A 27,698-nucleotide genomic window follows, 5' to 3' on the forward strand; every position below is an offset into this window, starting at 1 on the left:
GAAGTTCAAATCCAGATGTATTTCCAAATCCCCGCTTTGGTTCAGCATACAATCCTAGCTCAGAGTTGGGTTGGGCTGTGCCCCCGTCGCTGCTGGACTTTTCCCCTTCTCAACCTCTTAGGTAAAGTCTGGCGCCAGCACCTGTCCCAGGTGAGTCGTAGAAGGCCCCGAGCGTTGCCGGAAAGTGACGAGCGGCTTCGGCAGGTGGGGCGGGGCCGGGGCGGGGATGGGTTTGGGGTGGGGCCAGCCAAGCGCCTGGAGTCCCACCGGATCCGGGATCCGAGGCCGGTGCCCCGAGCCCCGCGCCCCGCGCCCCGCACCGCCATGGGGGCCTGTCTGGGGGCTTGCTCCCTGCTCAGCTGCGTGAGTGCCCACCCTGTCCCTGCCGCGGCCCCGCTCACTTTTTCTCTACCTTCTTCCTCCAAGTACTTTCTTCTTTTTTGCCTCCTCCAAACTTGCCTTTCTGGGGCCCCACCGGCGCCCTTCTTATCCTCATCCCGCAGCCGCTCCGCTTCGGCCACGGTGCGCCGGACAGCTGGTGTCGCGGCTCGGGTGACCGCGGGGGAGGGGTGGGGCGCGGCCCGGCGCCTTTGGCGCCTCCACTCCGGGAACCGGGACTTTGAGGCCGGCAGAGGGTGCGGGGAGCCCCACGGCCACTGCGGGTTTCCCAGCTCAGAGCAGCCCCCCGGGTGCGTGGCGCGTCTCTCTCCAGGGCGCGGGACTCTTTGTGTAACTGGCAGAGTCCCTGCCCCGCTGTGCCTGCGTTTCTGTCTTTCTGGCAGAGCGTCCGTCAATTCTGTCTGCCTCTGTCGCCTGGCTCAGTCTGTTCTTTTGTGTTTGTCCCGTTCACATCTCTGGGGTTCGGGCTCCGTCTGTCTGTCTGAGCGTCCTAACTGGCTCCGTCTGCATTCTCTCTCGGCGCGCAGTCTGGCCCGCTCATTCTAGGGCACTCAAAATGCAAGCGCTGGACCCTTTTCCTCCAGCTCGAGCTGGAAAGCGGATGGGGGTTGGGTGGGAAGGGTGGGAAGGAGCCCCCCCTTTCCCACCCTGCTCTTGAGTGAGCTTGGTGTCGGTTGTCACTGACTACCTGTGCCAAACTTTGGATTTAGGAAGACCAAGAAATCGAGGGAGGTTGTGTGTGCCCACCTGGTCGCCAGTGTTGGGGACCAGGCCGGTGGCTAGCTCTGTTTTGGGACAGCAACCATCATAGGGGAGGGGATTCAGCCATACCCTGCTGGAAGGTCCCTACTTTCCCTTTCCCAGCCCCCTTTCCTCTCCTTCCTCCCCTCATTAAATCTGAGGTTCTTTCAGACAGCTCCCTCCCCTTCTAGCCCCACACAAAGAGGGGCGGAGAGGGGCTCTGGCGCCTGGCTGCAGAAGGAAGGTTCAGGACTTACATCCTTTGTCCCTGATTTGTGTGCGTGTTAGGAGCGGGTGCCCAGGAGAGAGCTGGGCATCTCGAGGTTTTCTTTGTAGCCATTTTCTGAGAGTGAGCTCAGTCTGGGGAGGCAGTGGAGTGGGTCCCTGGACACAACTCTTCTCCTCTCTTGGGCATCTCTTTCCATTGAAGTGTGTGTGTGTGTGTGTGTGTGTGTGTGTGTGTGTGTGTGTGTTACCCTAGCCTGAACAGGAGATCAGAGTAAGGCTATTGCTTGCTGATGCCTGTATCCTTCCTGGGACGGGTTTGCTTCCTGGTTAGGGAGGGAGACCTTCCCACTAGCAGGCCACAAGATTCTCATCTGGTCTTGCCTGGTTACCCTTATCCTACTGGGAGAGGGTTTGGGAGGGCAGTTCTGCCAATCCTTATATCTTGATCTCTCCATGCATGAGGCCACCAAAGTGCCTCCTTTGGTATACTCTTGGTGATATGTACAGATGAGAGGTGGAAACTGCCACCAGCTCCTGTGTACAGTGAGTGGGCATTGTGGGAGCTGTTGTCACCCTGGAGGAGACGTAGGTGGAGAATTCCATCTGGAGAACAGAGCCAAGAACTGCTCTGAGTCACCCAGTCTGCAGTCTACAGAGCTGAGGCCAGCCAGGCTTGCTCAGACCCTTACCTTACCAGAGTTAGCTCTCCCAGACTCAGGCTGCATAGTGAAAGCACAAGGGGATTCAGTCGGGTTTAACATCTGAAGCCAGGGAGCTGAGAGATGGCTTAGCAGTTAAGAGCACTGGCTGCTGGTCCAGAGACCCCAGGTTGGATTCTCAGCACCCACTTGACAGCTCACAACCATCTGTAACTCCAGTTCCAAGGCATATGATGACCTCTCTGATTCCCTTGGGCACTGTGTGGATGTATGCATACATATAAAAAATCTAAAATAATTTTTAAGAGTCTGAAGCCAGATGTCATGATGCATGTCTGCCATCCCAGTGTCCAGAATATAGAGGCAGAAGTTCAAGACCGGCTTCCACTACACAGTGATTGTCAAGCCTGGGGTATATATTTCCTGTCTCAAAAAGAAAAAAAACCAATCTCATTCTTGGTCCAGGTGTTTTCTCTTATCCACATCCCTACCACATTCTGGGGTGGGGAAATCAGAAGCTACTTTGTGTCTAACATCTGTAAAGGACCTGCCCCTGGCTTCTTTTCCCTCTGACATTTAGTGTGTCAGGTGCTGTACTAAGGTCTTGGATCATGCTGTCTCACTGATTCTCCACAAAGCCCTCTGGTATTGCTATCCTGTTCTAGAGGTGACCATGACAACAGTGGCCACCACTCCCTCTATCCTTATTATAGGTCGGCACCCAGGAACCAAGCTACCTTGTGACTCAGGCCCAGCATTGCAAGAAGGATACTTATTTATTTATAAATAATTACTTTTCTTGTTGCAACAAAATACCCAACAAAAGCAACTTAAGGAGGGGAGGGTTTACCTAGGCTCACAGTCTGATTATTAAGGCAGAGCAGACTTTGTGGCAGGAGCTTGTGGCCACAGGTCACATGGCCCAGACAGTCAGGAAGTGGAGGGAGATAGATGCTTGCGCTCAACTCTCCTTCTCTTCCTTCAGCCCAGGACTCTAGCCCCTGGAATGTTGTCAATCATATCTACATGGGTCAACCCACCTTGGTTAACTAATCTAGATACCCCCCTTTATAGTCATGCCTTGAGGTTTGACTCTCAGATTGTTCTATAGCCTGTCAAATTGACAATCAACAGTAACTGTTGCTCTGTGTATGTGTCCTTCTGTTTAATCATCACAGAGACTCCAGTGATGTGATTGATATCATTTCCATTTCTGGCTGGATTTGTGGCAAGTTAGAGTACTTGCCTAGTGTGGATGAAGCCCTGGGTTCTATCCCCAGTATGGCATAAACTAGGCATGTTGGTATATACCTATAATCTTAGCACTTGGGCAATGGTGGCAGGATCCTGCCAGGCGGTGGTGGCATACACTTCTAATTCCAGCACTTGAGAGGCAGAGACAGGTAGATTCCTGAGTTTGAGGCTAGCCTGGTCTACAGAGTGAGCTCTAGGACAGTGAGAGCTTACATAGAAGAAACTCTGTCTTGAAAACCCAAAATATAAAAGTTAAAATTTAAAATGAGTAGAAAGAAGGAGGCAAAGTTTTTGACCATCCCCAGCCTGAGTCCCGTGCCTGGGAATTGTCTCCGGGAATTTTTCTGATAGAGAAGCAGATCAGCTAGATTCAGTGATCTCCACACAGCAAAACAGTATTAGGTGGCAAAGTGGGGCAGTCCTTAATGCCAGCCGCACCCTGCTTCCGTGAAAAGTTGCCTCGAGGGAGTGAAGGTTTTAAAGATTATTTGTATGTGTGAATATATGTGCAGGCATGTGGGCATGTGCACACATGTGCGTCTACAGAAGCCAGAAGCCTGTCAGATGTCCTCTCTACCTTTCCCTTTGGGGGTGGGTCTTTCCTTGAACCTGGGACTCATGCTTTCTTGGCTAGATTGGAAGCCGGCAAGCTCTAGCTATCCTCCTGTCTCCACTCTGCCCAAAAGCTTGGTTACAGGTGTTCATGAGAGCTGTGATTTATCACGTGGGTTCTGGGATCTGAACGCTGGTCCTCATGATGGCAGCAAGCACTCTTAACTACTGAGCTGTTTCTCCAGGCCCTGAAGAAGTTCTGATGGAAAAAGATGGGAAGCCCCCAAGTGTTCCTGGGTGCCTGGGGCCCGCAGGGTTTTAGGGAGGGTTGTGCATTTGAGGGACTGTGCATGGGCTCACACCCTGGCTTGGCATCTTCCCATCTGTCTACTGTGGGCAGCACATAATCAGTGTCTATTGGAGGAATAATGGGGCCCACCCTTCACCGGTGTAGGAATTGAACAGGACAGAGAGGGGTGCAGGGACGCATTTTGCATTAAGCTGGTGTGTAGCAGTCAAACCATAAACACTACACAGTGGTGAGTTGCTGAGGACTGTCAATGAGGAAGTGGGGATACCAGAGACACCACAAAACTCAGAGCTGTCTACACACAGACCCTGAGCTTCACCAAGCTCGTGTCCTGCCCAAGAGCCCATTTCATAGATAAGGACACTGAGTCCAGGGATGGGGAGAGAGAGAGAGCTTTCCTCAGGTCCAAGCTGAAAGAGTTGGCACCAAGCTGGCTCAGGACCCTCCCTGGAGAGGTGTGAGACCATCCAGCTGCCTCTCCTTCTGCAGTTGGAGGCTGGGGTGGCTCAGCCAGTGGAAGTGTGGTTTGTGGAGGCTGCAGGGTGCGTCCCTGCGCCAGGATTTTGGGTTTTAAATGGTGATGAAATGCATATCATATCATGTTACACAGTATAATGCTTACCACTGGGATCTTTGAGCTTTGTTTTAATCTTTAAGGACCTTGTCATTTATCTTAGGCAGTCCTAGTTAAATGGCCCAGCCCAGGCAAGTAGCACTGTCAGAGTGAATGTTGTCAGTTCTGGCATCTGGTGATAACTGCCACTGCCACCCTGTCTCCTGATGTCAGTCCTCTCTTCCGGATGGCTCAAAGCAGCCAGTGACTCTCCCCTGCTCTGCCATCTGCCTCCCCATTCTGGGACCACAGTTCTGTCACGAAGGATAAATCTGTCGTCGTCATTCTTGGCAGTGAGTTCCCATCGCCTTTGAGGGGAAATCCAAACTCCCTGGTGTAAGTTTTGAGGACAGAAGCTACCGCCCAGTACCACTCCAGCCATCCCAGAAGTCCTGAAGATACAATGTGGCTGCTGCTTTTACTGTCTTGTCCTTTCCTTCCCCTCCCTCCTCTTGATCTCCCCCCCCTCCCCGCCTTCTTGGTACTTTGTTTTCTTGAGACAGGGTCTCACGTAGCTCAGGTTGGTCTTGAACTCAGGTAATTGAGGATGGCCTTGACCTTGTGATCCTGCTGGTTTTGATTCCTAAGCTTTGGGAGTACTCACATGGACTATCACCTCCAGCTTTGTCTGTTTGCATTGCTGGGTATTGAACCTACAAGCATTGTGCACAAGGCAAGTGCCCAGTGCCTCTGGGCTATAGTCTTGTTTCCCAGCTGGGGCAACAGGTTCAGGGAGATGAAACAGCAAGCCCACCCTACCTTTCCTTTCCTTTATTTCCCTTTCCTTTTCTCTTTTCTCCTCTCCCTTCCTCTCCCACTCCCCTCTTGTTTCTTTTTCTTTTCTCCCCACCCCTTCAGGGTCTCATGTAGCCCAGGTTAGCCTTAGACTCACAATGTAGCTGAGGATGACCTTGAACATCGGATCCTCCAGTCTCTACCTCCTGAAGACAGGTGTGAACCACCTCACTCAGGACCTAAACCAAAGCTTTGTGCAGGTTACGCATCAACTGAGCTACGTCACAGCCTCCAGCTTTGTGTTGTGGCAAAATACACATAAATTTGTCACTGTGGGCATTATTTCCTTTAAGCCAGGACTTGGTATGTAACCCTGACTGACCTCAGGCAGAGGGGCTCAAGGGGTTCCTGCCTTGGCCTCCCTTGTCTTCATTTTAGCTGGTTTCCCTACAGTTCAAGAACATTGAAGTGTTCATATTGAAATGCTGCTGTCCAGCACTGTCTGCGATGTCTTTTCATCTCCCTAGACCGAAACCCCTGTGCACATTGACTCTTCAGTCCCAGGTCCCCGCACCAGCTCACCGAAACTTCCTCTCAGTGAATTCAGCCAGGTTCCTTATACCATGCTACCATGCATGTCCTTTGTGCTTGGATTATGTCAACCGGAACCGTGTCCTGCAGGCTGTAGCATGTGTTGGAATTTATTTATTTTGTGACACATCTCACCATGTGGCCCAGGCTGTCCCTGAACTGTCTCTGCCTTCCGGTTGCTTGGGTTTACAGGTGTGCACTGCCACATCTAGATTTTCCTTTTAAAGAGTTAAGTTGACATTCTAGTGGATATCTAGATCAAACTTCATCTGGTCACCCACCCAAGAATGGGGTTGTTCAGCTTCCAGGCAACGTGTGTGTGTGTGTGTGTGTGTGTGTGTGTGTGTGTGTGTGTATGAGAGTGAGAGAGAGAGAGAGAGAGAGAGAGAGAGAGAGAGAGCGCCCATTGGTTTGAGTGTGGCTTTCAGTTTTTTCAGATATACAGCTAGAGTGAAAGCCATTTTGTTTTAAACACAATTCAAAACCATGGCCCCTCCCTGAGTTATCGCTTCTGCCTACCCAGTTCCCCACAAGTGTTTCTAGGGACAGCCAGGAGAAAGATGAACGGCTTAGGAATACCTATACCCAACTGGCTCCAGAGCTGTGTGGCTCATTGGGGGAAGGGTCAGTTCTCCACTGCCACCAGTGTGCAGGTGGCAGAGGCTGGGCAGCCACTTCTTGGGGTTCACTGCAGAGAATTCCTTAGGGCTGGTCAGATTCTTCTTGCTGCAGGGCCTAGTGATACATTTTATTTCAGTACTCAGGTGACAGAGGCAGGCAGACCTCTGTGAGTAGAGTCAGCCTGGTCTACATATCAAGATCCAAACCAGCCAGGGCTACATAGTGAGATGGTAACTAAAAAGGAAAAGAAAATGGCGGAGGCAGGGAGAGGAAGATTAGGAGTTCAAGGCCATCCTCAGCTATGTAACAAGTTTGAGGCCAACCTCGTGGACAGGACACTCTCAACAAACTGAGTTGTTTCTGTAGTGCTGGAGACTGAGCCAGCCCTTCACTACTGGGCTGTGCCTTCAGACATTACAATTTCTTTTTTCTTACTTTGAAAGAAGATCTCACTAAGTCACCCAGGCTAGCCTTGACCTCACTCTGTAGCCCTGGCTACCCTGAGCTTGCAACCTTTCTGCTTTAGCTTCTTGAATAGCAGGTATACACCCCACATGCACACACACACACACACACACACACACACACACACACACCTACCTGCCCCCGTAGTAGAGCAGCCCTGTTGTGGAATACCATGATGTATGTGACAGACACCTGGTTGTCAGCCTCCTCCTGGTATTTCTTGCCATGTACAGCCCCATAGTGCACTTCTGGTGTACCTGTGAGCTCATGTTTCCCTCTGTCCAGAGGCCAGTGTGTCTTTAGGTAGCACTTCTAGTGGAAACTGGTCCAGACAGAGCTAGGGTGGGGGTGGGGCAGATAAAATGGAGTGAACTTCTGTGCTGGGGAACAGTGTGGTGAGCCTGTGTCTCTCTTACCCTGGGCCCTCTGGGTATGCATAAGGCTCCAGACACGCTGAGGTTTCGGGTGTCAGGAGCCCCTGGAGGAGCATCTGGGTTTTGACCTCTATGAACCAGAGTGAACTGAAACACTGGAACCCGGTAGCGCGTCTTTCCAAGTGTCACAAAGGGAAAGTGTACCAGGCCAGGGGTGGGGCCTGATGGAACCACACACCTGCGGTGGGAGGGGTTTGTTCGCTCCACCCTGTCAGGGATTGTTTGCTTGGCTCTCGAGATTAGAGACTAAACAGCACTCTCATCTGCGCACCTTGGACTGGGCAGTGGTGTGTCTGTGCAAAGCCTGGCCTCTGGCAGCACAGGCTCCTAGGCTGACGTAAAGACCTTGGTCATATGACACGTTTTTGGGGTGGTGAAGGGGGGTGAGGGGGCTGGCTTCAAATGCTCAGCTTGGTGTTAAACTAATGGTCCTCTTTCTCAGCTCTCAGGAAGTGCTGGGGATTATGGGAGTGCATGGCTGTGCCCTGTGTCAGTTTCACAACTGTGTCAGTTGGGAAGCGTGCCATGTGTTGATGGAGTGCTTTCCACCCGCCCTTCAGCTAACCCTGCCAATCACTTCTGTCCCCGCCTCTGTGCCCTATGACCTCTCCTAAGCCCTTTACTCTTATCATCCTCATGTGTAAGATGAGACCTTTCTCAGGCTTACCTAAAATGGCTATAGCTAGGAGGCTGGGCTCCGGGGAACAACTGGAAGGTGTGTGTGGCCAGAAGTTGCTGGAAGCGTGAAGCCTGTGACTGGGAACAAGTTTTGTGCCGCATTCGGCATCCTTGTTGCACTTGGCTTTGTGAGTGACAGGGAGTTTTCCAGGGAGGTTTCAGTCTGGGAGAAGAGGCAGATGGGAAGGCAGTGACACTGTTATGCCCCTAATGGCTCCAGAAAGTTCTCAGAGGAGCCAGAGCCTCAGAAGCTGCAGTCAGCTAAGCTGATCCCATGGGTGAGGTCGTCCCTGCAGCTGGGGCTCTGTGCCCTCAGAGGATGTCTTTTGTCCTGTGGATGAAAACTGTCCCTTGGGTAGGCTGCATGTCTGGTCCCATCGGCATGTCAGAGGGCATATTGTGCCTTCTCCACATTCTTTCTCAGATGCCCCAGGCAGGAGCTCTTCCCCTCTGGGTCTGGCTTTGCCTCCTTATCCTTTAGGCCCTCACCTTACGTCACTTCCTCAGGGAGGCCTTCTAGGACTTGCCATTACCCAGTCAAAACCAGCCTGGTTTGCTCTGTCACAGAAGTGTGCATCTCTGAGTAGCCCCAAAAAAGGCTTTTTTTTTTTTTTTTTTTTTTTTTTTTGGCTTTTCAAGACAGGGTTTTCCTGTGTAGCCCTGGCCATCCTGGAACTCACTCTGTAGACCAGGCTGGCCTCGAACTCAGAAATCCGCCTGCCTCTGCTGGGATTAAAGGCATGCGCCACCACTGCCCAGCCCGAAAATTTAATTAAATGCGGGCAACGTTTGCTGTAAGGTCTTAAGATCCACCAAAGACTGTTGCTCTTTGGTTTTTAAATTCCTGACTGAGGACCTGGACTGCCTGTGGTTGGCCAAGGAGGCTGTCTCCTCAAGGCTTGTGCTTGGAGGGACCGGCTCTCCAGAGGACTGAGTCCCTTCTTCATTGACTCAGTTATGGTGTAGCCTCCTGAGTCACTCAGTGGTTTCAGCCCAGGAAAGATGCAGGTTGGATGGCGGATGATGGGAAATGTTACATCACCATCTGCTGTCCAGAATGAGGTCAGCCCCTGGCAAAACACAGCTGCAGAGAAGTCTCAATTCCAGATGTTTGAATACCTGTCTTAAGAGGTATCTGGTTCTTTGCTGGACACCTCATGTTCATTGAACACATAATTTATGATTCTCTAATAGGTTCCTGGTACCGTGTCTGGGTCTGACCTTGTGGACAAAATAGACAAAAAAAATCCATCCTTGTTACAAGGAAGGTACAAGACAGACAAGATACAAAGAACATCAGAGTCATAGAGAAAAATGAACTGGGGAAGAGACAGGGCTCTCAAGGGGCTTGCATTCTGTCTGTCTGTGTCTGTCTGTCTGGTCTGACAAGTCTCATGTCACTCAGGTAGGCCTCAAACTCACTCTGTCACTGAGGCTGGCCTTGAACTCTTGATCATCCTGCCCCAAGGGTTACAGGCATGAGCCACCACATGCTCACAGTTTAAACACCCAGGGCTGGAGAGATGGCTCAGTGGTTAAGAGCACTTGCTGCTCTTTTAGGGGTTCTGAGTTCAATTTCCAGCACCCACATGGCAGCTCACAACCATTGAATCTAAAGGATCCAGTCCAATGCCTTCTGGTCTGCACATGTATATGCAAACAAAATACCAATGTACATAAAATAAATCAACCTTAAAAAACAAACAGGGCTGGAGAGATGGCTCAGTGGTTAAGAGCACTGGCTGCTCTTCCAGAGGTCCTGAGTTCAATTCCCAGCAACCACATGGTGGCTCACAACCATCTGTAATGGGATCTGATGCCCTCTTCTGGTGTGTCTGAAGACAGCTACAGTGTACTTACAGATACAATTTTTTTTTTTTTCTTTTTTCTTTTTAATTTTTTTTTAAAAACAGGTTTTCTCTGTATAGCCCTGGCTGTCCTGGAACTCACTCTGTAGACCAGGCTGGCCTCGAACACAGAAATCCACCTGCCTCTGCCTCCCAAGTGCTGGGATTAAAGACGTGTGCCACCACTGCCTGGCTTACTTACATATACAAAATAAATCTTTTTAAAAAATTTCCTTAAAAACAAACAAACAAACACACCAATTTTAAACTCCCTGCCCCCGTCTCATGAGTACCTGTAAATAGTGCCTACTGTTGTGTGAGCCTCCTGTTTATGGAAGATGATCTGGGATCAGAGATTGAGTGACAGGTCACACAGCTTATTCATCAGTGACAGCTGGCCCTCTGGATTTTTTTAACCACTCCCTCCACCCACGCGATAAGCACTGTGACCCCAGCCCTCTTCTGCTGCCTACAGGCTTTGTGGTCCTCTATGGATTCAGTTTCAGTCCCTGGCTAGAAGATTAAATGGGGTCATCTCCTCAGCTTGGCAGACTTGAAGATGCAGCAGCTAGTGGGTGCTGCGTGCACACTTGGGGAAGGGGGACTAACGAGGCTATTGCCCATGTCTCCCCTAGGCATCCTGCCTCTGTGGCTCTGCACCCTGCATTCTATGCGGCTGTTGCCCCTCAACCCGCAACTCCACGGTGAGCCGCCTCCTCTTCACCTGCTTCCTCTTCTTGGGGGTGCTGGTATCCATCATCATGCTGAGCCCCGGAGTGGAGAGTCAGCTTTACAAGGTGAGTGTCGGGGCTAGGGAGGCGCCCGGATCGCCCCGCCCTCTACAAGCAAGGTAAGGTGGTTGAAGTTCCAGGTACTGATGGTATGTGCAGGTGGCAGGGCGGGAGGACACCTGAACCTCCTACAGGGTGGATCTCAGCGGAGAATCCTAGTCATCATGACTGCCCTCTGCAGGCAGGTCCCGGGAGTGCGTCTCCCCTCGAGTGCTGAAGCCCAGGGTGGGAATCTTGTCTTGGCCTGTGCGTAGGTGTGGATCTCTGCACAGTCCATAGAGAGGTCGACTCTCCCGGGCGTTCCGTGGGCCTTTTAGGGGTTCTACTGAAGGCAGGAGTGGGAGACCATTCTGGGAAGAAGGGCTTCACACGTTGCAGTATTGAAATAGGGGGTGGTTGATAGGCGGGGGTGGGGGGGGGATGGGAGGATGGGCGTGTGGGGGGGGGATGGTCAACTAAGCGGGAGCCGTGATGGGCTAGGGGCCTGGGTGGCCTTTCTTAGTGTTCAGACCAACACAGGACGGGAAACAGGTCTTGGAGATGGAGACAGGCTCCGACCTGATGGGAGACTGCAGGGTTCTGGTGGATGGAGGCCGGGGTGGGGGTGGGGGTGGGGCTCAATCCTCACTGTTGTCTCCACAGCTGCCCTGGGTGTGTGAAGACAGAACTCAGCAACCCGTGGTCCTGCAGGGGCCCCTGGACTGCGGCTCGCTGCTGGGTTTCCGCGCTGTCTACCGCATGTGTTTTGCCACAGCAGCCTTTTTCTTCTTCTTCACGCTGTTAATGATCTGTGTCCGCAATAGCAGGGACCCGAGAGCAGCCATCCAGAATGGGTGAGGGGCGACCACCTACACCCTGGCACACTCCCATGGAGGGCTTTTGTCCCCTCTGCCTGTCCCCAGAGACCTCTAGATCCCGCTCTCAGACTCATTAACAAGCCAGAGGTCAGTCTGGCTGTTCTTAGGAGCCAACCACATCTTTTGTCTTTTGAAACAGGGTCTCTCACCTGAGGCTGATTCCACTAGCTTGGCTAGCCAGCCCCCAGGGGCAAGCATGTCTGGGTTTTGATGTGGTTACTGGAGATCAAATGTCAGTCATCATGCCTGCATGATAATCACTTCACCAACTGAGCTACCTCCCCAACCCCTACTCACATCCATTTTTCAAATTGAAGACAAAGCCCAGAGAGGGTAGCTGTTCATCTGAGCTCACACAGCAGTTTAGTAACAGACTCATTGCTTGGTTCTTCCCACTGGCCTGAGCTCCAGCTTTTCTCCCGGAAAGGGAAAGAACTCATGTCCATCAGCTCACCAGGAGGGCTCTTCACCTCCCCAGGACCTGCTTCTTGGTTTGGAGTTTCCGGGCTGCCTCTGCTCTGGCTCTGTACGGCCCTGCCACCCACCACTCAGCTTTCCTCTTTGTTTCTCCTGCAGGTTTTGGTTTTTTAAATTCCTGATCCTTATAGGTATCACCGTGGGTGCCTTCTACATCCCTGATGGCTCGTTCCCCAAGAGTAGGTGGCTCCAGGGACAGTGGAGGGGAAGGGCAGCAAGGAGGGTGGCGGGGTAGATGTTAGGGTGGGTGGCAGGGTGGGTGTTAGGGTGGTTGGTAGGGTGGGTGTTAGGGTGGTTGGTAGGGTGGGTGGGGGTAGGGTAGGTGGCTCTTTGCCAGATGGCAGATGGTCCTCAACATTCCCTTCCCTAGATAGCATCCTGATGCTTGGCTTGGATGCTGTCTGGTAACTCAGGGTGGGGGACCCTCTAGCATGAGCCCTACTCAGCCGAACCGTGAGACTCTACTTCTCTGGGTGTCCCCCATGCAGAGTATGGCATGAGGGACGACTGAATGAGACTGTGTGTTTGAGAAAGAACGCCTGACTGAAGCTATGCTAGAAATCCCGGGGCCCTGCCGTCCCCACAGCTGCTCCTGTGGTCCCAGCCCCCTGCCTCACAGCCCTCTCCCCACAGTCTGGTTCTACTTTGGCGTCGTGGGCTCCTTCCTCTTCATCCTCATCCAGCTGATCCTGTTCGTTGACTTTGCCCACTCCTGGAATCAGCGGTGGCTGTGTAAGGCCGAGGAGCGTGACTCTCCAGCCTGGTACGCAGGTCAGTGTCATGCTGGCCGCCACACTGGGGCTGGGCGCCTCAGGTATGGGGTCTGGAATTGAGGAAGTTTGCGGAGGAGTGGAGGAAGAGGTTGATTGTGGGAAGCTGCTGCCTGAGGGGCCCTGAGAGGGTGAGGTCAGTAACTTCTGTAGGACAGACTGCACACAGCAGGGAATGGGCCAGGCTCTTTTGGTGGTGGCTCAACCATACTTTAAGTGGTGTCTGGTCACTGAAATTCTAGCAACAGGTTTCCCTGCTGAATCTCTTGCACTTATTGTAAGTCTGCAAAAAAGGCTGGGCTGGCACTCCTTGCTCTTTGAAAACGTGACGATTCGAGTTTATATTCCCAGAACCCACACAAAAAGCACAATGTGAGCTGGATGGTAGTGGTGCATGCTTTTAATCTCAGCACTTGGGAGGGAGAGGCAGGCCTCTGAGTTCCAAAACGGCCTGCTCTATAGAGCATCCAGGACAACCAGAGCTATACAGAGAAAATCGGCCTCAAGAAAAAAGAAAGAGAAGAAGGAAGGAAGAAGCCACAGAAATGTGTTGCTAGCTGGTTCCTCACAAGCTCATGCTTAATTAGCTATCTTATACAGCTGCTTAGGGAATGGAGCCGCCAACAGTGGGCCGGGCCCTTCTACATCAAGGCAGTCACCTGTAGACATTGGCCTCCCGCAGGCCAATCTGATTTGGGCAGCTCTTCATTTGAGACTCCTTTCTCCAGTGACTCTAGGTTGTGTCAAGTTAACCATTAAAGTTAACTGTGACAGTGGCAATACGGTTAAAGTGTTTGTCACACAAACCTAGTGACCTGAGTTTGATCCCCAGAACTTCCATAAATGTGGGAGAAGAGAATCCTCAGAGAATCCAGAGTCATCTTCCGACTCTCACATGTGTGCGATGCCACATGCGCCCCCATTAACACACACACACAGGATAATAATTTTTTAAAAAGTAAAAGTAAAGAAGCTAGAGATGCTCACACCTGCAAACCCTGCATTTGGGAGATGGAGAAAGGAGAGTCAAGAGTTCAAGGCCAGCCTCTACTAAATAGTGAGTTGGAGGCTAGGCTGAACTACATGAAATATACCCCTCTCAAAAAAAAAATAAAGAAAGAAAAAAAGAAAGAAAGAAAGAAAGAAAGAAAGAAAGAAAGAAAGAAAGAAAGAAAAAGAAGTTCCAGGACAGCCAGGGCTACACAGAGAAACCCTGTCTCAAAAAACCAAAAAAACCAAAAAAAAAAAAAAAAAAAAAAAAAAGAAAAAAAAGAAAAAGAAAAAGAAAAAAACCAACACAATAAAGGTCCTGGTGTGGTAGGACATAGTTAAATTCCAACACTCTGGAGGCAGAGGCAGGTGGATCTCTGTGAGTTTGAGGCCAGTTTGGTCTACAGAGCAAGTTCCGGGACAGCCAGGGCTACACAGAGAAAAACCTGTCTCAAAGTAACAACAACAACAATTGCATCAATGTGACTATTTTAGAAAATGGAATATTTTGAGTTTGAATTGGGTTTATTTCATTGAATTGGGTTTTATTTTATTTTGAGTTTGAGCCTGGGTTTACTTTATTGCTGGATTAGTCATCGTGAACTGTTTTTCTAGTTGACAAAACTTTAGTATATTCAAGCTACAAGGCTGTTGAAGTTGTCCAACCCAAACTTGAACTTTAAGCAGAGATGAAATATAATGGAGTATAAAAGCTGGATCTCTCATACTCCATATAGTCTTGAGGACTTTATCAGCAAATTATTTTGGATTATTTTATGTGTATGTGTATTTGCCTGCATGTATGTCCGTGCACTGTGTGTGTATCTATGGAGGTCAGCAGAGGGTGTCACATCCCCTAGGCCTGGGGTTATGGATGGTGGTGAGCCACCATGTGGGTGTCGGGCACTGAACACTGTAAGGGCAAAGAATGCTCTTGAATGCTGAACTGCAGCCATCTCTCCAGCCCGCAAACTCTTTTGGATGACAGGGGTACAATTGAGAGTCACCTCCTTACAGCATGCGAGTCACTATGGGTTGGGTTGGAACAGGAACTCACAAAGGTGCTGTGGGGGAGCCACTCCCTGTGTCAGGAGATCAGCTCAGTCCCCTGGGGTGGCTGGTGTTCCTTCCTCTGTGTCCTGGATCTGAGCGTCGCTCTGCGCCCCTCTGCCCAGGTCTTTTCTTCTTCACCTTCCTCTTCTACCTGTTGTCTATCGCTGCGGTGGCGCTGATGTTTGTCTACTACACGGAGTCTGGTGGCTGCCATGAGGGCAAGGTCTTCATCAGCCTCAACCTCACCTTCTGTGTCTGTGTCTCCATCATTGCTGTCCTGCCCAAGGTCCAGGTGAGCCCTTTGCAGATATTCTGCCTGCATCTATGCCTGTTCCCCAGAAGAGGGCGCCAGACCTAATTACAGACGGTTGTGAGCCACCATGCCTGTTGCTGGGAATTGAATTTAGGAGCTCTGGAAGAGCAGTCAGTGCTCTCAACCTCTGAGCCATCTCTCCAGCCCTAGGAAAGTGCTTTAACCATGCTGTGCCACCCCCGCTCCTCAAGTGGAAAATGCTCTTTGGGGCTGCTCTCAGAGTGGAGCTCTGACTAGGCAGATAGGTATCAAGAAGACTCCCGCTGTTGCTGTAGTAACTAATGTTGTGCCAGTCAAGAGAAATGATGTTCAGGGTTCAAATGGAGTGGGGTGCAATTTCCTGACATCCTATCCCAGACCCTCTGCGACAATGGACAGGGCTGGCAATGGTCCTTTCACAAGGGCTTCCCAGTTTGGATCTCAGCATTCACAGGTAGCTTAAGTTTTTTTTTTTTTTTTTTTTTTTTTTTTTTTTTTTTTTGGGGGGGGGGGCGTCATTAGTACAAAGGTTGGGGGCCTCTCTTCTTCTCAGAGCCTTCATTTCATATGGTGAAGGTTGGAGCCTATGAAGGGAGATGCACGGGGGGCTCATTGAGTGGGCATCTGCTGTCACCTAATTGTGTGGGCACCTGCTGTCACCTCATTGGGCAGGCACCTGCTGTCACCTTATTGGGCAGGCACCTGCTGTCACCTTATTGGGTGGGCACCTGCTGTCACCACGCTCTGCTGTGAGGAAGTAGGGGAAGGAGGAAGGCAGGAGCCAGCAGTTGCTGGCACCTGTCATCCGTATCTCTCATTCCTCAGATTGTCATCTCTGCTTCACTGAGGAACAAACAGGCTTAAAGGAGTAAGGGGCGGGGGTGGGGATGGCTCCATCAGTAAAGTGCTCTCTGTACCAGCATTAGGACCCAAGTTTGATCCCCAGCACCTTGTCAAAAAGGTCAAGTATGTTTATAACCCAAGAGCTGGGAGTTAGGGACTGCCAGTCCAGTCACATTGGTGAGTGCAGGTCCTACTGAGAAACCTTGTCACAAAAAACCAAAAAGGAAATAGTTCCTGAGGGCAACAGCTAAGGTTGCCCTCTGGCCTGCATACGCATGTGCATACTCACACAAACATACACATGTTCACAAACACACACATGCATACACTCACACTCATGTTCTCTCTCTCACACACACATATACACATGCACATGTACATACACACACGGACATACATGCACACTCTCACACACATACACGCATATACTCACACATGTACATACACATACACACACATACACTCACACTCCTGCTCTCGCATACACATACACACACATGCATGCACACTCACACACACACACACACACATACACTCACACACTCACACACAAACATGCATGCTCTCTCCCACACACTCACGCACTCACTCACACACCCTTCTACAGAAAGAAGATGAAGAGGAAACTTAGCCAAGGCTAGTAAACAGTGGGGCTGGGATTTGAACCAAGGTAGGCTGGCTCCAGAGCTTGTGCATGGAGTGTGGAGTGCGGAAAGCCAGCAGTAAGAGCCAAGGCCAAACAAGTTGGGTTGCAGAGCTTTGTGGATCAAAGGCAGGGGGCTGGCAGGGCAGAGGTACCAGAGCAGGAGCTCAAGGCCTTATTTCCCTCTCTCCTGCTCACCCCCTACACGCCAGGCAGAGGAGCTAAGAATGTGTCTGGTTTTAAAGCCACAGAGGGGGAAGAGGTTTGCAGAGCAGGCTGAGTGTTGGGGTGTCTGGAGTATGACAGTGGGGTACGGCAGGCAAGTGAAGCTGGGCAAACTGGAGAAGCTGACCTGAACAGTTGCAGAGGAAGGGGGTGCTAGTCATCTGGGGGAGTGGAGAAGAAAGAATTAGGGCTCCAGTTTTGGGTAGGAAGGAGTGGTGGGTGAGCCGGTGGGCTGAGTGGCCTGGGCTCTTACCTCTGAACTCTTATTGCCAGGATGCTCAACCCAACTCAGGTCTGCTGCAAGCCTCCGTCATAACCTTGTATACAATGTTTGTCACCTGGTCCGCCCTATCCAACGTCCCTGGTGAGTATGAGATAGGCCGGTGGTCCAGTGCAGCCTGCTGAAGTGTGAGGGACATTGCAGGTGTCCAGGACACCCAGAGGCAGTCTCTCTCTCTCTCTCTCTCTCTCTCTCTCTCTCTCTGTGTGTGTGTGTGTGTTAGAGAGAGAGAGAGAGAGAGAGAGAGAGAGAGAGAGAGAGAGAGAGAAGGAGGGAGAGAGAGAGAGAGAGAGGGAGAGAGAGAGAGAGAGATAGGTGGGGTGAGCCCAAGGTCTCATCTGCTCCTGGAATTGTTTGTCTTTCATTGTATCTGCCATGTGCTATCTGCTGCTAGGCCTTAAAAGGTCAAATATATGTGTGTCTGTCTGTCTGTCTGTCTGTCCTCTCGGGTCTGCTCTCTGCCTGTCCTCAAAGTTCCCTGACTCCTAGATCCAATCATCTAAAGGTTCAAGGTGTCTGTGTTCCTTCCCCAGATCAAAAATGCAACCCTCACCTACCCATTAAAAACGGAACAGGCCAGGTGGACCTGGAGGACTATAGCACAGTGTGGTGGGATGCCCCGAGCATCGTGGGCCTCGTCATCTTCATCCTGTGCACCTTCTTCATTAGGTACCATGGGCTTGGGCTCTGGGAGGGGTACTGTGTGGGTGAGTGAGGATGGGGAGCTTGCTACAGCTGTGATAAACACCACGACCAAATCTTCGTGTTGAGGAAAAGGCTTATTTGGCTTGTACGGCTCAATCACAGTCCACCGTGGTGGAACACTGCTTGCTGGTTTGCTTTTGTGGCATGTGAAGTTTGCTTTATTTATCTGCTCAGGGGTGGCACTACTCACAGTAGGCTGGGCCCTCCCACATCAACCATTAATCAAGAAAATGATCCTTTTAGTTGGTTCTCTCCCTGGGGATTGAACTCGGGTCATCAGTCTTGGCAGCTGGCGACTCGGCCCACTGAGCCGAGTCCTTGCTCCTGTTTCTTGTTTTCATGAAAATGTAACATTTATTAGAATAATGCCATGGGCCAATAGAAACAGCATAAGATTCAAAGTATTAGGACACAAGCTGTAGACATCCCCAAATAAGGGGCTGGAGAGATGGCTCAGTGGTTAAGAGCACTGACTGCTCTTCTAAAGGGGGCCCAGCTTCAAATCCCAGCACCCATGTGGCAGCTCAAAATTGTCTGTAACTCCAGTTTCAAGGGATCTGAGATCTTTGTATAGACAGACAGACAAGCAGGCAAAATACCAATGCACGTAAAAAATAATAAAGTGGAAAAAAAAGAAAATCCCAAGTTAAAAAAAGTTAAATGGGAACTCCCAAGTGTCTAGTGCACTGATTCATTTCATCAGCTGATCAAAAAAGCCCAAGAAAGGCCAGCACCCAGAAAATATAGTACAGGTGTTTTAAAATGTCTTTGTGCATATGTGAGCATGACGCATGTGTGTGTGTGTGTGGGGGGGATAGAGTACATGTACCACGGCATAGAGGTGGAGGTCAGTGAAGTCTGTTCTCTCCTTCACATAAATTCTGAGGATGAAACTCAGTCACCAGACTTGTGCAGCTAGGACTTTTACCTTACTGAGCCATCTATGGCATTGTTTGGTCTTTCTTTTCAATGCTGAGGTCTGTCTGGGGCTTTGCTTGTGATTGGCCAGTGCTCTGCTACTGACTCCACCCCACCCTTCACCCCGCCTTCTTTTCATATGGGGGGGGTACTGAGTGGGGGAGTAATTAAGACTAATAAAGTTTAAGGTTTCCAGACATGGCTCATGCCTTTAATTCGTCTCAGGCAGAGGCAGGGGGATTGCTGTCAGTTTTAGAGCAATCTGGGCTACATCGTGACTGAGTTCCGGGCCAGCGTGGACTACGTGAGATGGTCATACAAAACAACTAGTATGCCGGGATGATGGTGCAGTGGATAGTGTACAAGCTGTACATGAGGGTCTGAGTGTGGGTCCCCAGCGTACACATGAAGCACACACTGTAACCCCTGCCCTGCAGGGTGGGCACAGGGGGAGTCTCAGGAGCTTGCTGGTCAGCCAGTGAATCTGAAATGTCAACTTCCAGGATCAATGAGAGACCCAGCCTCAAAAAAAGTAGCTGAGCAGTTGAGGAAGAAACCTAACATCTTCTGGCTTACACAAGTGTTTACACATGCGCACACACGTGTGCACACACACACATATGCACGCACAATGTTACTATAGGCAAGGACACCCACACATACCCACGCACACCCACCCACCCACACCCTCCACCCCCATAAACAACCTGTATTAATTTTTCGTCTATTGCTGTGATAAACACCACGATCAACAGCGACTTGGGAGGAAAGAATTTACTTCTGCTTCCACTTCCAGGCTACAACTGTCCCATCACGGAAAGATGTTAGAACCAGAACTCGAGGTGGGAAGCTGGAAGGAAGCATGAGCTGAGGCATGAGCTGTGGAGGAGCGTTGGTTTCTGGCTTGCTCCCGATGGCTTGCTCAGCCTGCTTTCTTAGATAGTCCAGGGTAACCTGTCCAGGGTGGCACCACCCACAGTGAGCTGGGTCCTTCTGGGTCCTCCTGCATTGGTATTTAATCTAGATGATCTCCCGAGACTACCTAGAAGCTGTTCTGATGGAGGCAATTCCTCAGTTGAGGTTCCCTCTTCCTAGAAGACTCACGTTTGTGTCAAATTGACAAAACCTTAAGCAGCTCCTGGTTTGGTGCTTTTCAATACTTGGTACTCAGTATCCAACACCTGATCTGGGAATGGTTCAAAAAGACTAGTTTATACCCTGTACGGGGCGTTTGTGAGACACGATGAGGGAATCCAGGGTTCACAATGGGCGTATTTTACTCAGGGACATAAGAAATAGGAGTAGAGTCGAGAGTCTGAACAAGTTTGTAGGTTCCTGGGCCTCCAAGGAGCCAAGACCACCTAGTACTCATGGGACCACACCCTGATGTGTCTGCCCATCTCTGTTAGTGGCCCTAACAGCCTGCCTTCCTCTCCCACAGCCTACGATCCTCTGACCACCGTCAGGTGAACAGTCTGATGCAGACAGAGGAGTGTCCAGCAGAGATTGTGCAGCAGGAGCAGGTGGCTGTCAGTGGTGGCCGAGCCTATGACAATGAGCAGGATGGTGTCACCTACAGCTACTCCTTCTTCCACTTCTGCCTGGTGCTGGCCTCCCTGCATGTCATGATGACACTTACCAACTGGTACAGGTATGCCGCAGCAGCCTGGTGGGTGGCAGGACCTGGCCAGCCCCAGGTGGACTCACTGTATGTTTCCTCTAGCCACTCCTGGGTGTTCTGGTCTCTGCTTGAGGCTTGGGAACATAGGTGGTGGAGTCTGTCTTAGATCCCCATAATCTGACCCTTGCTCTGCCTTAGTTTCCCTGCTGTGCCTTCTTGGCCCAGCTTCTGACATATTTACTCAGAGACCAGAAGGGACAGGGATGAGCCAGGCGACCATGTTTGGAAATCAGGGCTGGACTGTGGAGGAGTCCATTGTGGGATGCATGGAGGGGCAGAATTAGGATACAGCAGTCAGACTCAAAGTCACAGAATTGAGAGTCGGAGTCACCAGTTGTTGGCACACATCTTTAATCCCAGCACTCAGGACACAGAGACAGAGTTCGAGGTCAGCCTGATCTACAGAGGGAGTTCCAGGACAGCCAGACTATACAGAGAAACCTTGTCTCAAAAAAAAAAAAAAAAAAAAAAAAAAAAGTCAGAATCAAGAGGTCTAGAGTTGGGGTTGGCACCATTGAAAGTCACATCTTGTCAGGACTGTTGGGGCCATAGTCTGTCCATATACACTGGGGCTAGGTCCTTTGGTTAACATTGAGGTTCAAAGGCAATCAAACCAGTAGAGGGGCAAAGAACTGAAGTCGGGGTAATAAGGTCAGGGGCCCAGGCTGAGTTATTGGATTAAGAACCAAAGTCGGGGGACAAGTGGGGTTAATGTTACGTTCATCAATCCTCAGGGATGAGGTGACAAAGCCCTAAAGACAGGGTTTCTCTGTGTGGCCCAGGTGGGCCTTGAACTTGAGACCCTCCTGCCCCACTGCTTGAGAGGCTGGGATTACAGGCCTGGGCCACTGACCATCGGACTGTTTGGTTTTGCTTTTGTTAAGGGTCTCATGTAGCTCAGGTTGGCGTCACACTTACTGTGTAGCAAGGGATCATCTTGTTCTGATCTTCTTGCCTCTGCCTCTCAAGTGCTGGGATTGTAGTGTGCATCACCATGCCTGGTTCGTGGTGACAAAGTGAGGGACCAGGAGTCGGGTCAAGTCAAGGCCTTGAACTATAGTCAAGACTGGAGTTGAGGTCAAGTTTGGGTCTGTGGTCCAGGGTCATAGGTCAGGTGTCTCCAGTGTGAAGCAGAGATTGGAGTTACAGGGTGAGAGCCAGGGCTGAATTTAGATGTCTGAGCTGGCTCATCGGGTCAGGGAACAAGACTGAGGTCACAGGATTTGGGACCAGGTTCATGAGCCCGATGCTGTGTTCCAGCCCTGGGGAGACCCGGAAGATGATCAGCACGTGGACCTCGGTGTGGGTGAAGATCTGTGCCAGCTGGGCGGGGCTGGTCCTCTACCTGTGGACCCTGGTGGCACCGCTGCTCCTGCCCAACAGAGACTTCAGCTGAGAATGCCCTGCGGCTTGCCTACCTGGTGCCATGTTGAGACAAGGGCCAGCCCACCCTTGGCCACAGCGATCTACTCTCTTCTAGGACCTGCCTGAGTCAGGATTCTCCATTCTCTGTGCCTCCAGGGTCTGTGGGACATTATGCTCTGACCCAAGCCCCACCTTCCTTTGCCCATGGCCATGCACACCCACCCTTGGGACCGAAGTAACCCTTGTTCTCAGGGTCCCCAGAAGAGGGCATGAAAGGAGAGAGCAGCCCAAAGCTGCTCAGCTGACAGGGCAGGGCGTACCCACCCTATACACGAAGGCCAGGGTTCCAGGCCTCCAGAGCCCACCCCCCTTCCTAGACCACGTGCCTTACTGAGTCTCTAAGACTTCACCCAATAAACATGCCTGTTCCTGTATGTGTCTTCCATGTCTTGTGCTCCTCACCCCTGGTGTGAGGTCCCGTGCCTTCTTAGCCAACCTGGGAGCTGGGGCATGCTTGGGATGAGGGTGCTGGAGTGTATGGTGAGCCGGACATATTTCTCTGGGTGAGGTGGGACATGCATGCTGGACCGTGTGAAGCTGAGGTTGGCTCTCACTAGGGATGGGTCCAGAGGATATGCTTGCCCCTGAGATCCTCTGGGTGAGGCTGTCAAAGCAGGAAACATGATATTCTTTCCTTGTTTTTCCTTTGGGAGAAAAAAAATGCCCAGGGCATTCCTCGTGACCCGTGTATCTGTAGAGGTGGTTGATTTGCTGGGTGTGATGGCAAAGGCCTTTAATCTCGGCACTTGTCAGGGAGGCAGAGACAGGCGGATCTCTGTGAGTTTGAGGCCAGCTTGGTTTACAAAATGAGTTCTAGGACAGCCAGGGCTATTCAGAGAAACCCCAAACAAACAAACAAACAAACAAACAACCCCCCCCCAAAAAAAAGGGTTGTGGTTGTAGGTTTGTTACAGCCCCCAGATCATTCAGTCAGCAATGTACTCGCTACATGCCAGGGCCTGGGCTGTGCTGTGCTGGTGGTATGGGGGAGGGGCAGAACAAAGAGCCACTGTTCTAGGTGGGTGAAGGACTTTCCCCTTGTCTCCAGGGAAGACAGGTTGTGGTTACACTCATTAGCTGAGAGGTAGATTTGTCACCACCGACCAGGGCAGGGAGCCTGTTTAGCTGTCCCTTCTTCTCCTGCTGCCCAACGACCTGGCTTCCACCCACCCTCTCTGTCCGTGCCTCCTCTGTTCTCACTTCCCACCACCCAGACCCTCTCTTCCTTGTAGACCACCACTCTCCCTTTCTGGCCACTTCCCCTCCTTTGTCTGTTTGTGGGAGAGGCCAGTGCGATAGCAGCTCTGTTGCTTGCAGGCCGAGACCCTCTTCGAGAGGTTGTCAGCAGCATGTATGCTATTCTTCCTTGCTGCATGTGGACCGAGAGAGGAGCAGTCCTTGATTCTGAGGAACCTACTCCATCCTGTCCCCAGGCCACTGTCTCTCAGCTCCACCTGCAGCTTAGGTTGCAGCGTGACATGCGGGCAGGGTGAATGCAAAGCTGGCAGATGGCATCGGAAACAGCTCTGGGCTTGGCTAGTTCTGTCTGCCTTGATGTGTCACTGTGTATTCTTACCCTCTCAGGGCCTTCTCACCTGTAATTTTCATGACCATGGCCACAGTAGCTTTCTTATAAGCCATAAAGTGCTTTGCGTTCACCTAGCACGCAGTAGTTACACAGCAGATAGTCTCAGCCTTTGTGGTGGTTTGAATATACTCAGCCCAGGGAGTGGCACTATTAGGAGGTGTGGCCTTGTTGGAGGAAATGTGTCACTGTGGGGATGGGCAATGAGACCCTCTTCCTAGCTGCCTGATAATGGACTGAACCTCTGAAAGTGAAAGCCAGCCTCAATTAAATATTGTTCTTTGTAAGAGTTGCCTTAGTTTTGGTGTGTCTTCATAGCAATGGAAACCCTAGCTGTATCAGCCCCTTCTCCCTTTACTGCCTGGGCACTTTGCAGCTTCTCTGAGCTAATTGGATATAAGAGGAAATGCTGACTGTGTTTACCTTTCTGTTATAAGGCACTGCTCTGCCATTAACTCAAAGCAATGTCTGGAGCTACAGCAACCTTCTTGGGACAAATAAATAACAAACCCATGGATGGGAAGTCTGCCTTAGGACTCGAGGAAGAGTTTGGGTCCTTGATGTCTGCCAACCCAAGTCCCACTAGACATCAGTTTTGTGCAGCTGAATACATGGCTAACCGTTTTAGTTACTGTTATACTGCTGTGAAAAGACAGCATGACCAAGGCAGTTTTTATAAAAGAAAGCATCTAACCGAGGGTTTGTTCAGGTTTGGAAGGTTCGGGAGTATGGGATGATCACAGCAGGAAGCAGGCAGGCATGGCACTGGAGCAGAAGCTGAGAGCTTTACATCCTGATCCTCAAGCAGCAGGTGAAGAGAAGACAGACAAACAGACAGACAGACAGACAGATACACACACACACAGAGAGACAGACAGACAGATACACAGAGAGAGACAGACACATAGAGACAGACACACACACAGAGGCACACACAGAGACAGAGAGAGACAGAGACAGACAGATAGAGAAACAGACAGACAGACAGACAGAGCCCCACTGAGTCTGGGCCTGGCATGAGCTTTTGAAACCTCATTCCCAGTGACACACCTTCTCTAGCATGGCCACACCTCCTAATCCTTCCCAAACATTTCACTAACTGGGGACCAAGAATTCAAGCATAAGAGCCTTTGAGGGACACTCTCATTCACATAACCATATCAACTGATATAATTAACTGGCCACTAATTTTAGTAATAATAAAAATAGCAAGCAGGACACTGAGCCTGCATCCTGTAGGCATAATGTTTCGTCTGCTGCGGGTTTACCCTCGTGCTATTCAAATGCTGATTTCTCTGCCCTCACACCTTGTGTCCATCAGGACATAGCACTGTAATGCTTATACTGAGAATGTCCTATCTCACCTTTGTGTGAACAAGTCTTACCACTTATTCTCTGCCTTGCCAATAAATGTTGGTCAGTGGTTGGGCAGAACAGAGAAGGAGAGAAGGAGTCAGATCACAGGGAGGAGGGAGGAAGTGGAGAGATGAAGAAGGGGTCTAAAGAGCCAGGTCAACAATAATATGCAAGTATCATGGGACGGGGCTGGGAGGCAGCCACATTAGCGCAGAAGTTGAAGGGACACCATTCATTTAACTGCTGAGCTATTGAGGCACAGTCTTAAACACATCTTGGTTTTTCTGCAATGTTATTGGAAATTAGCATAAGGATATAATACAGCAACCGGATCAATTCACGGTTTACATTTATATTAGGAATAATTCATTTTTAGAATCTAACTAGCACCCATTTCTCCTGGTACTATGTTTGTTTGTTTGTTTGTTTGTTTTTGTAACCCTTGAATCTATTTGTGTGACTGTGACAGGATAGTCCAACTATCCCCAAGGCCAATACAAATGACAACCTGTGCTCACTTGTCACTGTGGCTCCCTGGGGCCTAGAACAGAGCCTGAGAAAGAGAAGCACTCAGGACGAGTCGAGTTAAATGAATGAGCACTGTTTGGTTCTGGAGCAGCCATGAGAGGTTATGGAGGGAGTAGAGAGGATGGCTCGGTTGGCTCAGAGATCTGTTTTGAGGGGTACAAGTATGAGACGGTGTTCCTCTCAGTTCTGAAACTCACTCTATAGACCAGACTGGCCTCAAACTCACAGAGATATTTCTGCCTCTGCTTCTCAAATGCTGGGATTAAAGGTGTGGGTCACTCTATTCAGCTAAAATAAGAACTCTTAAGTTTAAAAAAAAATCATGGTTAGAGCTAATGGCAAGTTTTGTTGGGTGCACTCCTTCTGAAATCCAGCAACCCCTCTAAATCAGCAAAGACGCTGGAACTGGGCAACTTGACTTCCCAATTAGCAGCCATTCTCTCCTGTTGTCTTGGCTGCCTTGAGCAAACAGCCGGCCTGACTACCCTCATGCCAGCACCAGCCCTTCTGGAACACTCCACAGATGCCCTGAGACAACTGCACAAAAGACAGCAGCTGAGTGCCTTGGCTCCCGAGAGCAAGGTCCTAGCCAGGGCTGCGCGGAACAGTTTGTAGTAGATTTTTTGCTCTAACAAGGCTCAGTGTATAAGTCTAGGTAAAGCATTTCTATGGTTGTTCCATTTGCCATCCTTTTACCCAAGGAATTTTACTTGTCTCCAGTTATAAATGTATAGTTATCATATATATGTATATCTCTCAAACATTTATATAACCGTTTTTTAAAAAAGTCTATTTTATTTTATGTATGTGAGTACACTGTAGCTGTCTTCAGACACACACCAGAAAAGGACATCAAATCCCATTACAGATGGTTGTGAGGCACCGTGTGGTTGCTGGGAATTGAACTCAGGACCTCTGGAAGAGCTGACTGCTCTAAACTGCTGAGCCATCTCTCTATCCTCATAACCATTATGTTTAAAAAGTTCTTTGCATACATACACTTTTTCTAATTATGAAGATGAAAACATATTTTTATGCTAATGTAATAGATGTGTTTATTTTTATGTAAAGAATTAAATTTTGGCTAAATTTTTGATCCTACAGAACACAGCATTTTCAACATTTTTCAGAGTCAATCTACATTTAGATTTAATAATTGTCAATGTTGAGAGCACCACTTTGCATAAAAATGTAATATAAGATGGTATGAGTGGAGGAAGGTGGCCAGGGCTGTCTCTCTAAGAGCAGGAGGGTTTGTATGTACGATAAAGATGCTTCGGATCATAATAGCAGGCAGTTTCGAACCTGAGCTGAGGTTTTCAGGCAGCACTGAAGTTGTGTGACCTGATGGCATGTGCTGGGCAAAGTATCCATGTTGTGTGTCCAGCAGAGGCTGCAGCAGAATCTCACAACACATGTGAACTATGCCAGAGACACTTGAAGTTCATTATGCATTTGAGTTTGAATTATGTTTTGGTTATTGCCCAATCAGAAACCTTTTACTGCTGCCATTTTTTTTTTTTTTTTGTGACTTCTCTGTTCAGTTACTGGATTCTCTATGAAGTCACTACCCACAGTTTAAGAAGATTTGCTTTGGGACTGGAGAGATGGCTCAGTGGTCAAGAGCACTGACTGCTCTTCCAGAGGTCCTGAGCTCAATTCCCAGCAACCACATGGTGGCTCACAACCATCTGTAACTCCAGTCTCAGGGGATCCAGCTCCCTCTGCAGATTTCCAAGGGCACAGGCACACATGTACACAGACACATATGTAGACTGAACACTCATACATATAAGATAAAATTTTAAATGTAAAAAAATTGAACACACACTTTAGGACTGGGGATGCAGCTTGTTTGGCAGTGTGTGCCCAGCATGCATGGAACCCTGGGTTTCAATCTCAGCACTGGATACAATTGAGCATGGTCAGGTGTATCTGTAATCCCAGCACTTGGCAGGTCAAGACATTAGGATTAGAAGTACAAGGTCATCCTTAGCCACATAACAAGCTTGAGTCAAGTTTAAGCTACAGGAGACTGTCTTAAGTATGAGGAGGAGGAAGAAGAGGAGAAGAAGAGTAGATGGTGGAGGAAGAGAAGGAAGAGAAAGAAGAGGGAGAAGATGAAGAGGAAGAGGAGGATGAGAAGGAGGAA

General features: G+C 50.1%; 1 protein-coding gene across 1 annotated transcript; it reads left to right on the forward strand.

Moving 5' to 3' along the window:
* The first annotated feature begins 202 nt into the window (after positions 1 to 202).
* Positions 203 to 22,451, forward strand: Serinc2 (serine incorporator 2). The gene is made up of 10 exons (XM_034504118.2): positions 203 to 363; positions 10,763 to 10,924; positions 11,561 to 11,751; positions 12,352 to 12,431; positions 12,886 to 13,023; positions 15,188 to 15,357; positions 17,342 to 17,432; positions 17,882 to 18,017; positions 20,413 to 20,622; positions 21,913 to 22,451. Exons 1-10 carry the CDS (start codon positions 325 to 327, stop codon positions 22,046 to 22,048), a joined length of 1,353 nt encoding a protein of 450 aa, XP_034360009.1. The 5' UTR covers positions 203 to 324; the 3' UTR covers positions 22,049 to 22,451.
* The last annotated feature ends 5,247 nt before the right edge of the window (positions 22,452 to 27,698 follow it).

This window comes from Arvicanthis niloticus, chromosome 5 (genome assembly GCF_011762505.2).
Source record: "Arvicanthis niloticus isolate mArvNil1 chromosome 5, mArvNil1.pat.X, whole genome shotgun sequence".
Classification (NCBI taxonomy): Eukaryota; Metazoa; Chordata; class Mammalia; order Rodentia; family Muridae; genus Arvicanthis; species Arvicanthis niloticus.

Bases quoted from the DNA above. Each gene is read 5' to 3' on its own strand.
- Serinc2 (XM_034504118.2), top strand. From the start codon at position 325: ATGGGGGCCTGTCTGGGGGCTTGCTCCCTGCTCAGCTGC. The intron at 13,024-15,187 runs GTCAGTGTCATG...CCCTCTGCCCAG, and splicing joins CTCTCCAGCCTGGTACGCAG to GTCTTTTCTTCTTCACCTTC. The intron at 17,433-17,881 runs GTGAGTATGAGA...TTCCTTCCCCAG, and splicing joins CGCCCTATCCAACGTCCCTG to ATCAAAAATGCAACCCTCAC.